The sequence below is a fragment of the Erinaceus europaeus genome, chromosome 6, assembly GCF_950295315.1.
Source record: "Erinaceus europaeus chromosome 6, mEriEur2.1, whole genome shotgun sequence".
In the NCBI taxonomy this organism is placed as follows: domain Eukaryota; kingdom Metazoa; phylum Chordata; class Mammalia; order Eulipotyphla; family Erinaceidae; genus Erinaceus; species Erinaceus europaeus.
Window position 1 is genome coordinate 69,935,673 of NC_080167.1, and position 17,819 is coordinate 69,953,491.

At 44.7% G+C, this 17,819-nt stretch overlaps 1 protein-coding gene across 18 annotated transcripts in view; it reads right to left on the reverse strand.

Moving 5' to 3' along the window:
• CREM (cAMP responsive element modulator) overlaps positions 1-17,819 on the reverse strand; it is a 134,178-nt gene that overhangs the window by 77,912 nt on the left and 38,447 nt on the right. For 13 of the 18 annotated variants that reach the window (XR_009550291.1, XM_060192470.1, XM_060192471.1 and 10 more), the window contains 3 exons: positions 9,334-9,480; positions 5,556-5,653; positions 5,274-5,416 (listed from right to left, as the gene is read on the reverse strand). Coding sequence is in view for 17 of the 18 variants with exons in the window: in XM_060192470.1 (XP_060048453.1) it covers positions 5,274-5,416; positions 5,556-5,653; positions 9,334-9,480 (388 nt within the window). In the remaining variant the exon portion in view is untranslated. Of the gene's footprint in view, positions 1-5,273; positions 5,417-5,555; positions 5,654-9,333; positions 9,481-9,804; positions 9,896-14,975; positions 15,166-17,819 lie in introns of those variants that run through there. The other 5 variants (XM_060192464.1, XM_060192476.1, XM_060192475.1 and 2 more) reach the window with 5 other exon arrangements.

Consider the following 17,819-nt stretch of genomic DNA (forward strand, 5'->3'; position numbering starts at 1 on the left):
AAAGTGTGTCCTCCTCCCAGAGAGTAGACTATCCTCATGGGAAATAAATCAAAAGTATAAGGGAAACACCTACCAGCTAGCTGACGTTTCAATTGTTAAACTGTAATTACTCGTACACTAAGCACCAGTCCACTTGGGATTTTATTTCTTTAACTCTGGCACACAAAGTCCTTTGGTTCTTTTTGTTTCAACTCTTAACTCACTGGACCAATTGAGAAGTAATCTCATATAGTAATCTCTGAGAGAAAAAAAAGAAAAAGAAACAAAAGTGTAGAGGACAGTCATTCACGGAAAAAAGTCGAACAATCAAAGCATACATTTTTTTTTTTTTGTGAGAGGGGGCCAGGTGGTGGCACACCTGGTTGGGCTTTGCTTGCACATTACTACATGCAAAGACCTGGGTTCAAGCCCCCGGGTCTTACACCTACAGTGAGGAAAGCTTCACAAGTGGTGAAGCAGGGCTGCCTGGCACCATGTGACCAGAGCTGGACAGTGCTACAGTCAAAAAGAAGAAAAGAAAAAGAAGGAACAGAGAAAAGAAAAACAGAAGATAAAGACAACAATGAGATACCACTTCACTCCTGTGAGAATGTCACACATCAGAAAAGGGAACAGCAGCAAATGCTGGAGAGGGTGTGGGGTCAAAGGAACCCTCCTGCACTGCTGGTGGGAATTTCAATGGGTCCAACCTCTGTGGAGAACAGTCTGGAAAACTCTCAGAAGGCTAGAAATGGACCTACCCTATGACCCTGCAATTCCTCTCCTGGGGATAGATCCTAAGGAACCCAACACACCCATCCAAAAAGATCTGTGTACACATATGTTCTTGGCAGCACAATGTGTAATAGCCCATTGGAAACCTGGAAGCAACCCAGGTGTCCAACAACAGATGAGTGGCTGGGCAAGTTGTGGTATATATATACACAATGGAATACTACTCAGCTAGTAAAAATGGTGACTTCACTATTTTCAGCTCATCTTGGATGGACGTTGAAAAATTCATGTTAAGTGAAATAAGTCAGAAACAGAAGGATGAATATGGGATGATCTCACTCTCAGGCAGAAGTTGAAAAACAAGATCAGAAGAGAAAACACAAGTAGAACCTGAACTGGAATTGGCGTATTGCACCAAAGTAAAAGACTCTGGGGTGGGTGGGTGGGTGGGGAGAATACAGGTCCATGAAGGATGATAAATGACATAGTGGGGGTTGTATTGTTAAATGGGAAACTGGGGAATGTTATGCATGTACAAACTATTGTATTTACTGTTGAAGGTAAAACATTAATTCACCAATAAAGAAATAAAACAGGAAAATAAATAAAATAAAATAAAACACTAAGCAGAACTGGGACTGGAGTTGGTGTATTGCATCAAAGTAAGACTATGGGGTGGGGGTGGGGGTGGGATTCAGGTCCTGGAACATGATGGCAGAGGAGGACCCAGTGGGTATTGTATTATGTGAAAACTGGAAAATGTTACATATGTACAAACTATTGTACTTTATAATCGACTGCAAATCATTAATCCTCCAATAAAGAAATTAAAAAAAAGACTCTGGGGATGGGTGGGTGGGTGGGGAGAGTACAGGTCCAAGAAGGATGACAGAGGACCTAGTGGGGGTTGTATTGTTATACGGAAAACTGGGGAATGTTATGCATGCACAAACTATTGTATTTACTGTTGAATGTAAAACATTAATTCCCCAATAAAGAAATTAAAAAAAAGAAAAACAAAAGATTATAACAGTCTCAAAAGTACAGGCATACAATCACATAGAAAACAATCCCAGAAATCCAAGTACTATGAACTCTTCCACTCTAAAAACTGAAGGATACCAGTCCTTGTTTCTATCTCCATAGATGTGGGAGTACTAAAGCTTTAGGATTGTCAAGCCATGCCTAAACTAGGGTTGGGGAGAACAGACACGTCCACATACAGTTACCTGTACAAGTAGATCTGAGGGTCCTAAGGGCAAGGCCCCCTGCAGGACGCTCAGCCTCAGCGGAGGGAGGGTGGCTGGAGGGAGGGTGGGACATACTAACATATTCTGGGGAGATGTGGAACTGGACTAGAGAGACAACACACAGTCCAGTAACACAGCATCCCCTCAATGAAAGACGAAAACAGGTTTCAGTGTTAGTATCCACTTCTGAAAGAAAACATATCACTGGGAGTCAGGCTGTAGCGCAGCGGGTTAAGCGCAGGTGGCGCAAAGCACAAGGACCGGCATAAGGATCCGGGTTCGAACCCCGGCTCCCCACCTGCAGGGGAGTCGCTTCACAGGCGGTGAAGCAGGTCTGCAGGTGTCTGTCTTTCTCTCCTCCTCTCTGTCTTCCCCTCCTCTCTCCATTTCTCTCTGTCCTATCCAACAACGACAACAACAATAATAACTACAACAATAAAACAACAAGGGCAACAAAAGGGAATAAATAAATAAAATAAATATTAAAAAAAAATGTCACTGTCTAACAAGTGCGTTATAAACAACGGCAATCTTCTTTCCTTCCCCCCCCCCCTTTTTCTTTTTTGTCTTTGTGAACCAATAAATGGCATTTTTATCTGTGGACAGCATACATAAAGACTTGATTGATTAAAGTAATTGTAGGGTCTATAAAAGGACTGGTCCATTTTAGGAGAACCCAACGAGAGACCTCCTGTGACATCTTAGGTGCTGACTAGATCAAAGGCTGATTTCCGAGCATCTGGTGTTTTTAGTTCTCAGCCAGAACTCCTTGCTCCCTCTGACCCCAGTATCCACAGTGAGTGGCAGTCAGTGTCGATCCCAGCTCCAGGCACACAGTGAGAGAGAGCACAAGAAACGGAGGCTCTGGGCCCTCGAGATAGCTCGCCAGGGAGGGCACCTGCACCGCCATGAGTGCGGGCCAGGCTTGAACCCCAGCACTGAGCAGGAAGTGCTGTAGTCACAGAAGAAACTCAGTTGTTGTTGTTGTGTCTCTCCCTCACTCTCTCTTATTCCATCTCTGTGTCTGAACGAAAACGTGACCAGGAGCAGTGAGACCAAGCACAAGCATGGTCCAGCTCCACAGGCAGGCAGGCAGGCAGGCAGGCAGGAAGGAAGGAAAGGAGGGAGGAAGGGTGGGAGGAAGGAAGGAGGCAGACTGGCTAGCTCTGGTACCAGCCGCAGGAAAACGTCAGGAGCGTGGAAGAGGCCACCACACAGCTGGCTTCCACTTCTGATCCACTCTTACTAGTTATCTTCATTTTTTTTTCTTTGCCCTTAGTCTCTTTGCTTACTCCTCTCTTCAGTTCCTAGACAGCAAAGGTAAGTGGGTACCTAACATCCACCATTAGGAAAAAAAAAAGTGAATGCAGAAATAAATAATAAAGCTGAAAGGGGGTAGGTGAACTATGGCACTTATTACCGTGCACAGGAACCAGGGTTCAAGCCCTCAGTCCCCACCTGCAGGGGGGACACTTCATGAGTGGTGAAGCAGGTCTGCAAGTCTCTGTCTCTCTCTCCCCTCTCTACCTATCCCTCCTCACCCACTTTCTCTCTCTCCTATCAAATAAATAAATAAAACGTAATAATAAAAAGCTGGGTTCTGACCCAGCTCTGAGCAACAGGACAGGGACTCCCTCTCCACACCAGCTCTAGCTTCTACCTTCTCTCTCTGGAGTGTCTTCTGGGTTTCAAGTGCACAGTTACTAATCCAGCCTGTTAAGAGACAGCCAGCCCTTCCAGGTCACCGGAGCCCCGAGCGCGCCCTACAGCACGAGGTGTTGAAGATGGCAATGGCCACCACCCCACCCCACCCCCCCAACCCCCAGTCTTTAGATGCCTTAGTGTTACGCCAGCACTCAGCTCGGGTTTCTTCCCTGCTTTGACACAAACACAAAACGGGTGTGCTCGGCCCCAGGCCCAGTGGCTCTGGCCCTCCAGCCGCTCTGGAGACGGAGGGCACCAGGCAGTCTAGCCTGCACTGCCCACTGTGCTGCACTGCACAGACACAACCGGCTACAGCTCTGACTCCAGCTTGGAAGACTCCCACCACAGTCTCCCAGTGGGCCAGACACCAAGGCGAGAAATCAGAGATGTGCTAGGAGAGCAATGTAGTGACAGTGAATTAAGTCCACTGCTGAGAGACAGCAAGGAAGAGATTCCTTTTCCTAGCAATGACTTTGGAGATATCCACCCAATGCTCTGTCCAGGCTGTTAACAATCTTAGGTCAGTCGTGTCAGGTGTGATGGTGGACACCACCCAACGGGGTGGGGTTAGCAACCAGAGACTAGTCTGCTGCTGAAAATCGAGAGGAAAAACGCACACTTGCTCAAGACTTAGTCAGATTTCCTCACACACTAAAGAAGACTACAGCTGGTGTTAACAGGTGCGTCTTCAGTTAGGACTTGAGGACCTTTTGAAAGAAAACACATCTGAAATCTTAAACCTGTGTTCTAACCAACATCGTTTGAATATCACACAGAACCCAACGCCTCTACAGCCACGTTTTTTGTTGTTCACTTTTTTCCCCCTGACATTTCTTTTTATCTTTTCTCTCCCCCCCCTTATTAGTCTTCTTATCATTTTTTACCAAAATATTTTTTTAGCATCAACTGTTCCTGATTTGGGGGGGAAAGCTAGTGCTTTACTTGGAGCAAAAAGCACAAAAGTAGCAGTCCATTAAAATAAACAAGACTAAATGTGAATGTTATCTGTTTATTTAGAGCTTCCAGTGCTTAAAATCTCAAGTAAAATGATCTACCCAACTGTCATAGCTTTAAAAAATGAATCATATTTCCATTCCCTTCTAGGGAAAACCACAGCACAGATTAACAGAGAGTAATAAAAAGTTACACATGAGATATGATTTAGGAAACACATGTAGCTCTCTGAGGTCAGCAAGTAGAAAATGTAATTGTTGGTAACAAAAGCCAACAAGAATGAAATACAGACATTTGTATCATATTATACTCCCATGCAGCAGAGAGACACAAAGCACAGTTTGAAATGTTTTCTAGACATGAACATAAACACAGAAATAAGGAAAATTCCCCCCCTTGTTTCTACCCCCCTTCTCCATTTTTCTTCTGCAGTCAGTGGATACCATGTTACTTTTCAAAAGTATAAGACATCCATCATTATAAATCTCTCTATAAAAGTTCTAACATGAACTTTTCTTCCTCTGATACAGTTTGGGGGTGAAGATGCATCTTAAAACGGGTCATTTTTAAGGCCCAAGCCCGAGTGTTTTCCATGTAACAAAAGAAGACTTAACGCTAGCACTGTACTATAAGGAACACCAGCATACATACTGTATTGCCCCGTGCTAGTCTGATATATGCTAGTTGGCACTGCCATGGCAGCGATGTTAGGTGGCGTTCCTTCTTCCTCTGATTTTTCTTCTTCAATCTTGGGAACTCCAGGCACATCAGAGGAAAGTTCATTCAGTATTTTTCTAAAATGTAATTCAATGCGGACAATTAAGACGCGTGTTTGGGATTCAAAACCGAGGTTTATAATGCAAGAATTGATTTGATGGACTCTCCCTTTTCCGGGGGGAAAAAGTCTTGATGACAGTAGGAAGCTGAACTTACCTGTAAGAGGGTCTTCGTGAAAGGATTTCTCTACGTTTATGAGAGTCAATTACACCGTCTGATTCTGCAGAACCATCTGCCTCTGCGATTGTTGCTACCTGCAACAGAAGGGTTTCCGAAATGCATCCCCAAAACACGCGCGCTTGGCTTCGCTTGACCAAACAGTGGTGATCGGCCCTTGTCCGCAAAGCACAGCAGACAGTCCGTCCTCACTGGCGGAGCTCCTGGCCGGGGTAGGAGAGCGAGTGCAGACACAAACACCCAGCTGTAGAGCAGGTGTGCGCAGCCAGACTGCTGCCCATCACGGAGGGCGTACCAGGAGTGAGTGACTGCGAGAGTTTGCAATGTCAGGGGAGGATTCAGGAAAGAACTAAGTAAGCCCCCCACCCTGAATGTCCTCTTACGAATCCAGCAGGAAGTGAGGAGAGAAGGAGAGAGGAAGAAAAGAAAGTCTCTTGATCTGGGCACATTTTTCACAATCCCATGGCTGACTTGAGCTGGGTCCTTCCAATTAGACATTAGGTTTTTTTTAAATTATCTTTAAAATTATTTCTTTATTACTGAATAGAGACAGAGAGAGATTAAGAGGGGAGTGGGAGATAGGGAGAGAGAAAGACACCTGCAGCCCTGCTTCACTGCTGTGCACTGTAATGTGTGCACTTAACCATGGCCCCCCAAATTAGACATTAGATAGCTCTAAAAAAAGAAAGAATTTTCTTTTAATTATCACCAAGGTTATCACTGGGCTTGGTGCCAGCACTGTGAATCCACTACTCTGTATGCCATTTTTTCTTTTCCTACTTTTTATTAGATAGGACAGAGAGAAATTGAGAGAGGATGAGGAGACAGAGGGAGAGAAAGATCCTTACACCTGTCCTTGCGCTTTGCGCCACCTGCACTTAACCCACTGTGCTACCGCCGACTCAGAGGGAGAGAAAGTTAAGCCACCTGCAGACCTGCTTCACCACTGGTGAGGTGGCTACCCTGCAGGTGGGGAGCAGAGGCTCAAACCTGGGTCCTTGCACTTGGTAATATGTGTGGTTAACCGGGTGCGCCACCGCCAGGCCCCCAAGAAAGAATATTTAGGTTATATGGAAGTGAGTAAACAACCTATTTAAAGCTAGTTAAGATTCATATTAAAAGAAGTAGGTCGGGGTTTGATGGTGGTAGGTCGCAAAGTTCAAAACAGGGAATTTCCTTCTTCATCTTTTTTTTTTTCGCCCGTTGGTTGAATCTTTTTCAGGTAGAAAGAGAAAGACAGAGACAGAGAAAGGCACCACAGCACTGAGCTCCTTTCCATGCAGTGGAGATCAGGCCTGAACCTGGTTCATTCTCAGGTGGTAGAGCAGACATGCTAACCAAGTGATGGGTTTTTACCAGCCCGGGAATTCTGTCTTAAAACAAGAATCGGAGTGCTAGGGAAATAATGCGGTGGTAGCATACAAAACTATGTGCATAAGGTCTCGGGTTCAATCCCCAGAATCACCAAGAGCCAGAAATGAGCAGTGTTTTGGGGGAAAAAAAAAAAAGAATCAGAGTTTTCAAGGACATGTTTATTTTTTCAAATCAAGTACAATATAACAACATGATCATTAAAGCCAGAAAACTAAAATAATGCTCACTCATCTACCATCCAGGGCCTACGGCAATCATGAGTTTAAAAAACTTGAGCTGGGTTCAAGCCTCTGAGCCCACTTACAGTAGGAAGCTTCACAAGTGGTGAAATAGTATGGCAGGTGTGTGTGGCCCCTCGGCCGTGCCTGTCTATCTCTCCCTTCCCTCTTAACCTCTATCTCTATCCAAAATAAGTTAATAAATAAAATATTTTTAAAATGTACTTAATCTTAGAAGTTCATGGGAAATCTGACTTGGGAAAAATCAAACAAAATTACTGCAGTATTGCACCAAAGCAAAGGACTCTGGGGACTTTGGAGGCCTGTTATATAATGAAATTGTACGTGTCAGTGATTGCACTGTAAAACATTAACCACCTTAAAACAAACAAAAAAAAAAGGCTATTGCAAGAACAGTGCATACAGGAACATGCATTTTCCAGGGTCTGTGGGTAAGCATGTGTGTTCAACCAAACATATGAGCAGGCATCTCTGGCTATAGGCTCTCCACACACAAGCTACTCGACAAGGAACAGAAAGAACTCTTTAGGGAAACGAATGTAGCAGAGGTCAGAACCCAGGGCCCATAGCCCATAGTCATCATTTTCTTTCTCTTTTAAAATTTATTTTATTTTAATGAGGAGGGTGAGGGGAAAGAGAGATTGACAGAGATCAGAGCCCCGCTCAGCTGTGGCTTATGGTGAGGCTGGGGATTGAACCTGGGACCTCAGAGCCTCAGGTGTGAGAGTCTCTTCTCATAACCCTTATGCTGTGTCCCCAGCCCTCTCTAGTTAATCCTTTTCTCTGGGCTTCTCGAATATCTTTATGGAGTCCTAAGAGCTCCCTCTCTCTGGGAGGTAGGCTGTGGTGTCACCTGTTTCTTGAGCAAGGTGAAAACTGCATTTCATACAGAGATTGAGTTCAACAGGCAGGCCAGGGTCCACCGGCACCTCTCTCTCTCTCTTTCTCTCTGAAGATTATTAAATCATTGCTTAGCAAAATAAATTTTTAAAAAAGCTTCTAAATGTCATACTCCCTATTCATCAGGTGCAAATGAAGTAAAGATCTCTGCACCTTGGTAAAAATCTTACTACAGTGAGGAGAGTGAAAGGACATCCTTGTTTATTATCAGGGTTGAAAGGAGCCAGAAGCCCCAGAAACTAAGAGGACCACGGACAAACACGGATGATGCTGAGACTTTCTTACCCTTCTGAGCAACACAGGGAAGACCTCTGGCCACAAAGAGAACCACAGCTTGGGTGAATGTGGGCCCGGTCCTTCCGGTATCACATTCCATCCCCCGTCCTTACTCTGCAGTCAACTGCACTCAAGTACACAAGTTTCAATCCAGACATCTACCTACTCCTCGCAGAGGAGTCTGCCAGTTAGGGTCAAGCAATTCCAAGGGGAATCACAACCAACCTAGACAAGGATCAGAAGTTCAGAAAACAAGAAAAGTATGCTTTAAGATGTGTGCTTAGTGACGCAAACACAAAAAGGTCTTGCTTTTGAGACATGTTAAGGATTCACGAACAAGCTTATAATAATGAAACACACTTCTGGCTCAGAACTGTACTGATCATCGTGTCTATAAAAAAGCAAGGCCAGCCCGACAGGGACACTTGGTTATATAAACATAACACTAATATAGTAATAGTGTGCTAGTTTCTCTAGATGACAGCCACGGAACTAAAATAAATTACTAAAGTGGATCTCATAAAAAAACAAAACAAAACAAAAAACCAGCATTAGCACTACCACCTTAAAGCAAGATGCCTATCAGATGACCCTCCCCCAGAGATCCTCGGAATGTCTCTAAGCAGTTGGTGAGCTGTGCTAAATACCCCCGAGTCTCAGCACAGCAACAGACAGCAGGGAAAGTCTTCAACTGACAGACAATTGCTCACTCGGCGAAGAGGCGCCACGGAAGCTGGCGCTCTGAAGCCACATAAATCTACACATGGAGCAGGAACACACGTTGCCTTCATACCACACAGCAATGGGGGGGGGGGGGGGAACTCCTTCCAAGCACCTAACAAAAATATTTGGGCTGAAGAGTTATACAGAGAAGAAATAGGATAGATAGAACCGGTTAAAGGAAAAAAAACAACAAAACAAACTCCTAAGAATCAAAGACGAGAAGGTCACCCCGGCAGGCAGCTGACCTGAACAGTTTGTATCTGTGGTGACTGAATGAGCGATGGCTGTGGTGTCTGGATCACTCCCTGCACGTGGACCGTTTGGCCAGAAGGCAGCTGCACTAGAGTCACAGCTGGGGAGCCTCTTCCGGTGCCTGATCCAGCTACAGAGACCTGTGAAAGGGATCACGGTTGAGGATTAAGGCTGAGCCTTTTTTATTTATTTATTTACTGAAAAAAAAAACAAAAAACTATTTAATGTATTAGAGGGGTGTGGGGGGGACGCAAAACATCACTGGCGTTTGGACGCTGGAGTTCAAGCCCAGGACCTCGTGCTTTTCTGTTTAACTCTTTTCTGGCTCTGGCCACTGAACCACCTCCCAGGCCACCTCTTTTTTTTTTTTTTAAAGAAACATTACTCAGCATTGTGACTGGCCGATTTCCGTTTTCTTCCTGTTTCCTGTTTCTAAGAAGTGAACGGCGTGCTGGGGTACTTACCATGAGGAGGTGGTTACTGTCCTGGAATAGTCATTTTCTGATGTGATAGATAGCAAAGAACCCATGGCCCTCACTTTCCGTTCCCATGCTTCGATGGCTAAGAATATTCCAGGCGCAGAGTTCCAAAGCAGTTTAACGACCTCACTGCGACCCAGGACCCAGGACTCAGGACTGCTAACAGTGACGCTCGACGTAGGCCAGAACATAAACTTTCATCTCCAGCTTCTTAGGAGAAATTGGAGACGGAATTTCAATCCGGTGGATATGTCTTAATAAGTTAGAAGATGGACATAATCTGTGTACTGATGAGAATCTCTGTGCTTGGCCAGACCTCCAAGCACCAACAGCACAGGCCTCAAACCCCAGTAGCTTCCTGGCCCTTGGTGCCTCTACCAGCGTGAGCTCACATGGTGGAGCTGGCATGGCTGCCTCCTACCATCTGCCCCAGCCCAGGCTGAGAGAGGGGACCGGAGCTAGCTACCAGTTCCCTAGCTGCAAAGCACAGTACTCCTCCGGAAGCCAAAGCCGCCAAGTTTTTAATAAGGGAACAACTTGGTCATATCGACTTGTATAGCCTTACGAGCTCTGAATCATTTTGCTGAGATTCACTATTCACTATGACTTAACCAAAGACTGGGAGTGAAGTCAGTCACTGTTTCCTGTCACAAAGGGGAGTAGGGAGAACTCAGGATCTCACGCAGATATTGGAGTGAGCGAGTGTGTGTGTGTGTGTGTGTGTGTGTGTGTGTGTGTGTCCTCGTTTTAGCGAGCAGTGGTTTCCAATCCACCTGCCCTTAAAAGAGTTGCTAACGGCTCGATTCTCATCAGGTTATCCTGAGACTGACTCACAGCATCACACCCCAGAAAGGTAAACTCGGGCAATCCGAAAGCAGAGAATGTTTTACGTGGTGAGCATTGTGCCAGGAGCACTAGTGTAGAAAGGCGATTTGATCAGACGAACGCCTGGGCAAGAGCAGCAGACTGTTCAGTGTAAACATACCAGCCGCACTGTGCAGCTCACAGACATCACAGGGGCACAGAGCAGAACGATTAGCACAGGCCTGGACTGTTAGCTAAGGACTTTCAGCAGAAGTCACACCTTAACCTGGACCTTAATCTGAGCCGGAGTAGCAGCTAGACAGAGAAGGGTGACGCTAGAGCAGAGACACTTAAAGCAGCCAAAGAAGCAAATTCAGCCCACCTAGCCCCAGAGCATTTGCCCAGCTTAAATTGTTTGGGCTAAGAAATACTTACTGGGGTGGGTGGGCAAAGGAGAGAGCATAAGGTTTGTAGACGTATGTTCCTGAGGCTCCCAGGTCCCAGGTGCAACCCCCCATACCACAAAAAGCCAGAGTTGAGCAGTGCTCTGGTAAAATAATAACAACTATTATTATTATCATCATTATTTTACAAAGAAAATAAATAGGTCATGGTGGGCTGGGGTGATATCAAATGTTTGTGTAAAAAACCTTTCATGCCTGAGGCTTTAAAGTCCCAAGTTCAATTCCCAGAAGCACCAGAAGCCAGAGCTGAGCAGTGCTTCATTTGTTCTCTCTCCCTCTCTCTCCCCTTGCATCTCTCTCATTAAAGTTAATATATAAAAGAAAATTAACTTCTGTAAAGAAAAAAGAAAAGGATACAAGAAGAAAGGAGAGGAGAGCAGAGCAGAGGAGGGGGAAAGAAGAGAATGGAAGAGAAAAAAGAGGAGAGGAGAAGAGAGGAGAGGAGAGGAGAGGAGGGGAGGGGAGGGGAGGGGAGGGGAGGGGAGGGGAGGGGAGAGGAGGAGGAGAGGAGAGAGAAAGCTGGGTGGTGGCTCACTTGGTTAAGCACACACATTACAGTGTACAAGAACCGAGAACCCAGGTTCAAACCCTGGCTCCCCACTTGCAGAGGGAAGCTTCGTGAGCAGTGAAGTGGCATGCAGGTGTCTCTCTATCTCCCTCCCTTTTTGTCTTCTCCCTTCCCTCTCGATTTCTGTCTCTATCCAATAAATAAATAAATAAATACAGAGGAGAGAAGAGGTCATACCATGGTGAAACAAGTGTTTCAGCATCAAAGAATATCCTATACCTACTTCCGGATGGACTATCAGAAGAAAAAAAATCAGGAAAACTTGTTCTCTATGGGAATATACAAGAACTCAACAAGTGGTTATCTATCTTTTCTCTCTTTCAATTTTTTTTTAATCAGAAAGATAGGGAAAGAGAGACCAGAGCACTGCTGTAGCCAATGCGGGGCCAGGGATAGAACTCAGGGCCTCAGTATGAGAGACATACAGTCTACCGTTGAAGCAGTGACTGAACCCCCAATTGCCGGGTGGATTCTGAAACCACATCAGTTACCTTCAAATCTGTCTTGTATTTTGGAGGGGTCTCTGCCCATGGCTGAGTGTGTGACACCACGAGAGGGTGATAATGGCTTACTGAAGGCAGCAGATCTCCAGAACCACCGACATGTCTTGTGATCTCATGCAGATCAGAAAGCCATGCAGATTGGGAAGCTATCAAGCTCAACATAACAGATTTCAAAACCCCTCCCTGTAGGCTTGGAATTTATCAATACAGTCCACTATTCTCCTTGAAGTGACAAGTTCACTTTATTTGCTTTTGAGAAGATGCATTCTTTTTTAAAAATTTTTTTAATATTTATTTTATTTATTCCCTTTTGTTGCCCTTGTTGTTTTATTGTTGTAGTTATTATTGTTGTTGTCGTTGTTGGATAGGACAGAGAGAAATGGAGAGAGGAGGGGAAGACAGAGAGGAGGAGAGAAAGACAGACACCTGCAGACCTGCTTCACCGCCTGTGAAGCGACTCCCCTGCAGGTGGGGAGCCGGGGTTCGAACCAGGATCCTTATGCCGGTCCTTGTGCTTTGCGCCACCTGCGCTTAGCCCACTGCACTACTGCCCGACTCCCGAGAAGATGCATTCTTAAATACTTACATGTGAACAGCCTGAGCTTGTCCACTGACTAGTTTACTTTGAAAAACCATGTTCGGTGGTCTGGGAGGTGGCACAGTGAATAAAGTGTTGGACTCTCAAGAGTGAGGTCTTGAGTTCAATCCCTGGCAGCACATGTACCAGAGTGATATCTGATTCTTTCTTTTTTTTTCTAATAAAAAATTCTTTCTTTTTTTTCTAATAAAAAAAAATCTTAAAAAAAACATGTCCAGTGGGGGGTGGGAGCTGGGGGAGGGAAGAAAGAAACCAGCTCAGCCAAGAACTCAAGCCCTTTTCTTCAAAGATACCAGTGACCTTCACTGCGTAGCAGTGCTGCTTTGAGAAGACTCAGAATATGGCAGAAGTACATCCTCAACCGTCAAGATAACTGGGAATAGTAATGGTTTATTTGTAAGTGAAATGGACTTCTTGTTAAACTGTGCAGGAAGGACAGTGAAAACAACTACAAAAAGAGGAGGAGGAGGAGAAAGATGTGGAGGAATGCAACTACCGGTTGGCACTGCTTGGTACCACTGCCTTGATGTGTGCTGAGGGGTTGACGGTTTGCCCCCTCGTGATTTTTAGTGTGATTAGTATAAACAGGAACACAGGGCAGAGGGGACAGTTAAATGGTTATGCAAAAAGACTTTCAGGCCTGAAGCACCAAAGGTCCCAGGTTCAATCCCCAGCACCATCATAAACCAGAGCTGAGCAGGGATCTGATAAAAAAAAAAGGGGGGGCAGGGTGGCAGGCAGTGGCGCATCTGATTAAGTGCTCATATCACAGTGCACAAGGACCCAGGTTCTAACCCCTGGTTCCCACCTGCAGGGGGAAAGCTTCATGAGTGGTGAAGCAGGGCTGCAGGTGTCTCTCTCTCTCCCTCTCTCTCTCCCTTCCTCCCTTCTCAGTTTCTGTATCCGGTAACAAATAAATACACTTTTTTAAAAACACAAAGAGAGAAACATAAAAATACACCTAAACACTACCATAACAGCAGTCTTGTCCCTCCTATGCTCCTTAGGAATTTTGAGCACCACACCCTTTGACAACCACAGCTGTACATTAGTGTAGCTTTGAGGTTCTGGCCTTGAGAAAGTGCATCTCCGAGATGAAGCAGAACACAATAAAATGAAAGAGAAGCACCGTATTCTAACAGCCAGGACCTGGGCAGGGAGATGACATGGTGCCCACATTCACCTCCCTGGTAGGTGTTTTACAGAACTGGCGAACAGCCTGAGAGACCCTTGAGAGAATTGGTCAGTTGGTGAATAGGAGTCATTCTGTGGTCACCATCCAGCTACTGAACAATGGCTCTATTAAAATGTCCGGTGGCAAGAACAGCTGCCATGCCCATTCATGCAAATCCGATTGCTAGAAACCTGGGGAGGAACTATATGGATTCCTTAACTACAGTAAAACTGGATCGGGGCTGGTGTGGTGGTGCGCCTGGTGGAGCACATGTTACAGCACACATGGGTCCAGGTTCAAGCCCCCAGAGCCCACCTGCAGGGGGAAAGCTTTGCAAGAGGTGAAGCAGGGCTGCAGCTGTCTGTCTCTTCCCGGCTTTATCTCCACCTACCCTCTCAATTTCTGACTATTTCTATCCAACACATAAAGATAAAAAAAATTTTAAACTATATATAAATGCTGAACAGTGTAAAAACTCATGAGACAATTTAAAATATATATATATTTTTTATTTTAATGAGTGCAAGAGAGATACAGAGAAAGACACAAAGAGAGAAAGCATGTTGAGTGAAATAAGTCAGAAACAGAAGAATGAATATGGGATGATCTCTCTCTCAAGCAGAAGTTGAAAAACAAGATCAGAAAAGAAAACACAAGTAGAACCTGAACTGGAGTTGGCATATTGCACCAAAGGAAAAGACTGTGGGTGGGGTGGGGGGGGGAGAATACAGGTCCAAAAAGGATGACAGAGGACCTAGTGGGGGGTTGTGTGGAAAACTGGGAAATGTTATGCATCCTGGTTGGGGTCCCCGGCTCCCCATCTGCAGGGGGGGGGGTCCCTTCACAAGTGGTGAAAAAAGGTCTGTAGCTGTCTGTCTTTCTCTCCCTCTCTGTCTTTCCCTCCTCTCTTCATTTCTCTCTGTCTTATCTAATGATGACGACATCAATAGCAACAACAGTAATAACTACAACAACAAGGGCAACAAAAGGGAAAATAAATAAACAGACATAAAGAGATAGATAACGCAGAGAGGCGATGATTTACCTTTTTCCCCAGATCCCCTGAAGAAGAATCCTCTTCTGTAGGACGCCTGAGACATAGATTATGCTGGTGCCACCACATCCACCGGCCTCCCGCTACGCAAACAGTCAGACTAGGAGACCTGTGCCGCTGCTGCGGCTGCCAGCCTCACCCGGCTGTTGTGAGGACTTTCTAACCCGAGTGACGACACTTCTGACTGGGCAGGCCTCACAATGTGGGAGCACAGCATCCGACCAGCACCTCCTGGGCGGCTCCAATCCGTAGCCAGGCCCGCTTATGACAGCGTTTGTGATGTCACAGTAGGCCGCCAGTGTCACAGAGCTATTGGGGCAGCCTTCAAGATGCTTAATAAAGGGCGAAAAAACATGAATTCATAATGCAGCAGATTGTGCTAGCAACTCTGGTGCCTAAGAAATCAAGTCTATGTGTCAGTTTAAGTCCAAGGCTGACGGTGAGAATCCACCGATGAGAAGCTGGACAACTATCTTGATTTCTGTGTATTAAAGAGCCGGCTACCTCTGTGGCAAGAAAATGTGTTTAAGGAGAATTTCAGAGACTTTACTCCTGAAAACAATGAAGAATATTTCCAGTGTGAATACCTAAATAAAGATGCAAGAGTGGTCTGGGAGGTGGTGCAGTAGATAAGGCTTTGGACTCTCAAGCAAGAGGTCCCGAGTTCAATCCCTGGCAGCACATGTACCAGAGTGATGTCTGGTTCTTTCTCTCTCCTATCATTTCTCATGAATAAATAAATGAAATCTTAAAAAAATAATAAAGATGCTTGATTTTTAGGTCGCATTTAACTGCACTCTGTGGACACAAGCTCAAAGGGTAGACTTGGGGTCATGTTAGTGTCTTTTCCAGTGAATTTTTTCTCTTCTTAATATGCCAAGGCAACCACAGAGTCAACAGTTTAAAACAAAACCAACAGTTTAAGACAAATTATTCAACTGTGTTTCAAAATAAGATATTCACATAGAGAAGTAATTTGTAGTAAGCTCCCCCACCTAAAAAAAAAAGGGCATTTTCCAGTAGGTATCTTAAAGAAGAAAACAGAAAATTCACAGAGGGAATGTTAAAACTGCTTTTAAAAGAATACAGATCACATCTAATAATGACAGGGAAAATGCACGTGCCAAAAGCCAAAACCACAGAATGAATGCCCAAGCCCACATAACCAAATCATTCTGCTAATTTTTATTTCTGACTAAAATCAGCTATTTATTGCCCAACAACAGATGAGTGGCTGAGCAAGTTGTGGTCTAGATACACAATGGAATACTACTCAATTATAAAAAATGGTGATTTCACCGTTTTCAGCCGATCTTGGATGGAGCTTAGAAAATTCATGTTAAATGAAATAAGTCAGAAACAGAAGGATGAGTATGGGATGATCTCACTCTCAGGCAGAAGTTGAAAAACAAGATCAGAAGAGAAAACACATTTAGAACCTGAACTGGAATTGGCGTATCGCACCAAAGTAAAAGACTCTGGGTTGAGTGGGTGGGGAGATTACAGGTCCAAGAAGGATGACAGAGGACCTAGTGGGGGTTGTATTGTTAAATGGAAAACTGAGAAATGTTATGCATGTACAAACTACTGTATTTACTGTTGAATGTAAAACATTAATCCCCCAATAAAGAAATTTTTAAAAATTAGCTATTTATAAGAACATCACTGAAATGACCCGCAATTCACAAGAATTACCCTACCTATCTCATTGACTGTAAAAAATCACTTGGAATAAGTCACGAATAGCACTGGCTTGGCAAAAATAATTTTAAAATCATAGTTATAACCAAGCATGATCTATTTGAATTCTATTCAGTCTTTAAAAGGAAGGGAATTCTAGCACATGAGATAAGAATGCACCCCGAGAACATGATTCTAGGTGATATAAATCAATCACAGAAAGACAAAAAATGAATGATCCTACTTCTGTGAAGTATCTGATAACATAGTCAAATTCACAAAGACAGAAAAAACGGTGCTACCAAAAGTTGGGGGGCTGGGTGGGGGAGTGAGGTGTCTACTGGGTGTCGAGTGTCAGATTCGGGAAATGAGAAAGTTCTGGGGAGTCCCTTTCACAACAGCACAGAAGGCAGGGAGCTCGAGAAAGCACAAGCCTTCCCCGGCTACGGCAGGATCACCAGCCAGATCTTCCCGGCATGTTACCAGCTCCCGGGAAGCTGGGTATCCTGACTGCTGTCCTCAGAGCAGATCACATGTGAACAGGACGAGGGAAGATGTAAAGGTGGGTGGGTGCCTATCACTGCCAACGAGTTACGCTTCATCTTATCAGGTGGGGCCACGTGTGGCTACATAACAGAAGTCCACGATATTTAAGATGTGGACCCGAAGAGTAGGCAGACATGACAATGCCATGTCTGAGTTCTGCAAATGCTTAAAATACTTCAGCAGACAGAGAGAGAGAGAGAGAGAGAGGAGGAGGAGAGATGAGCAAGTGCTGATGTTGGCACCTTCAGTTTCTTTTCCTTTTTGATTTTTCTTTAAAGATTTTTGTTTATTTATTAGAAAGTTAGAAGAAGAGAGAGAAAGAGCCAGACGTCACTCTGGTACATGTGGCTGCTGGGGGTAGAACTCAGGACCTCATACCTGAGAGTCCAATGTTTATATCCACTGCACCACCTCCTACACAGGCTTCCTCCTAACTTGGTTATTTAAAATAGACTCCAATTTATTACCAGGAGGTTTTTTTTTTTTGGAGGGGGGATGAAATCTATTCTTATATGTCAAAACACATATACTTAACACACATGGCACTATCTCCACTGACAGGTGCATAAGCATAAAATATCAAGACAGAGTCAACTCACAGGACTGAAC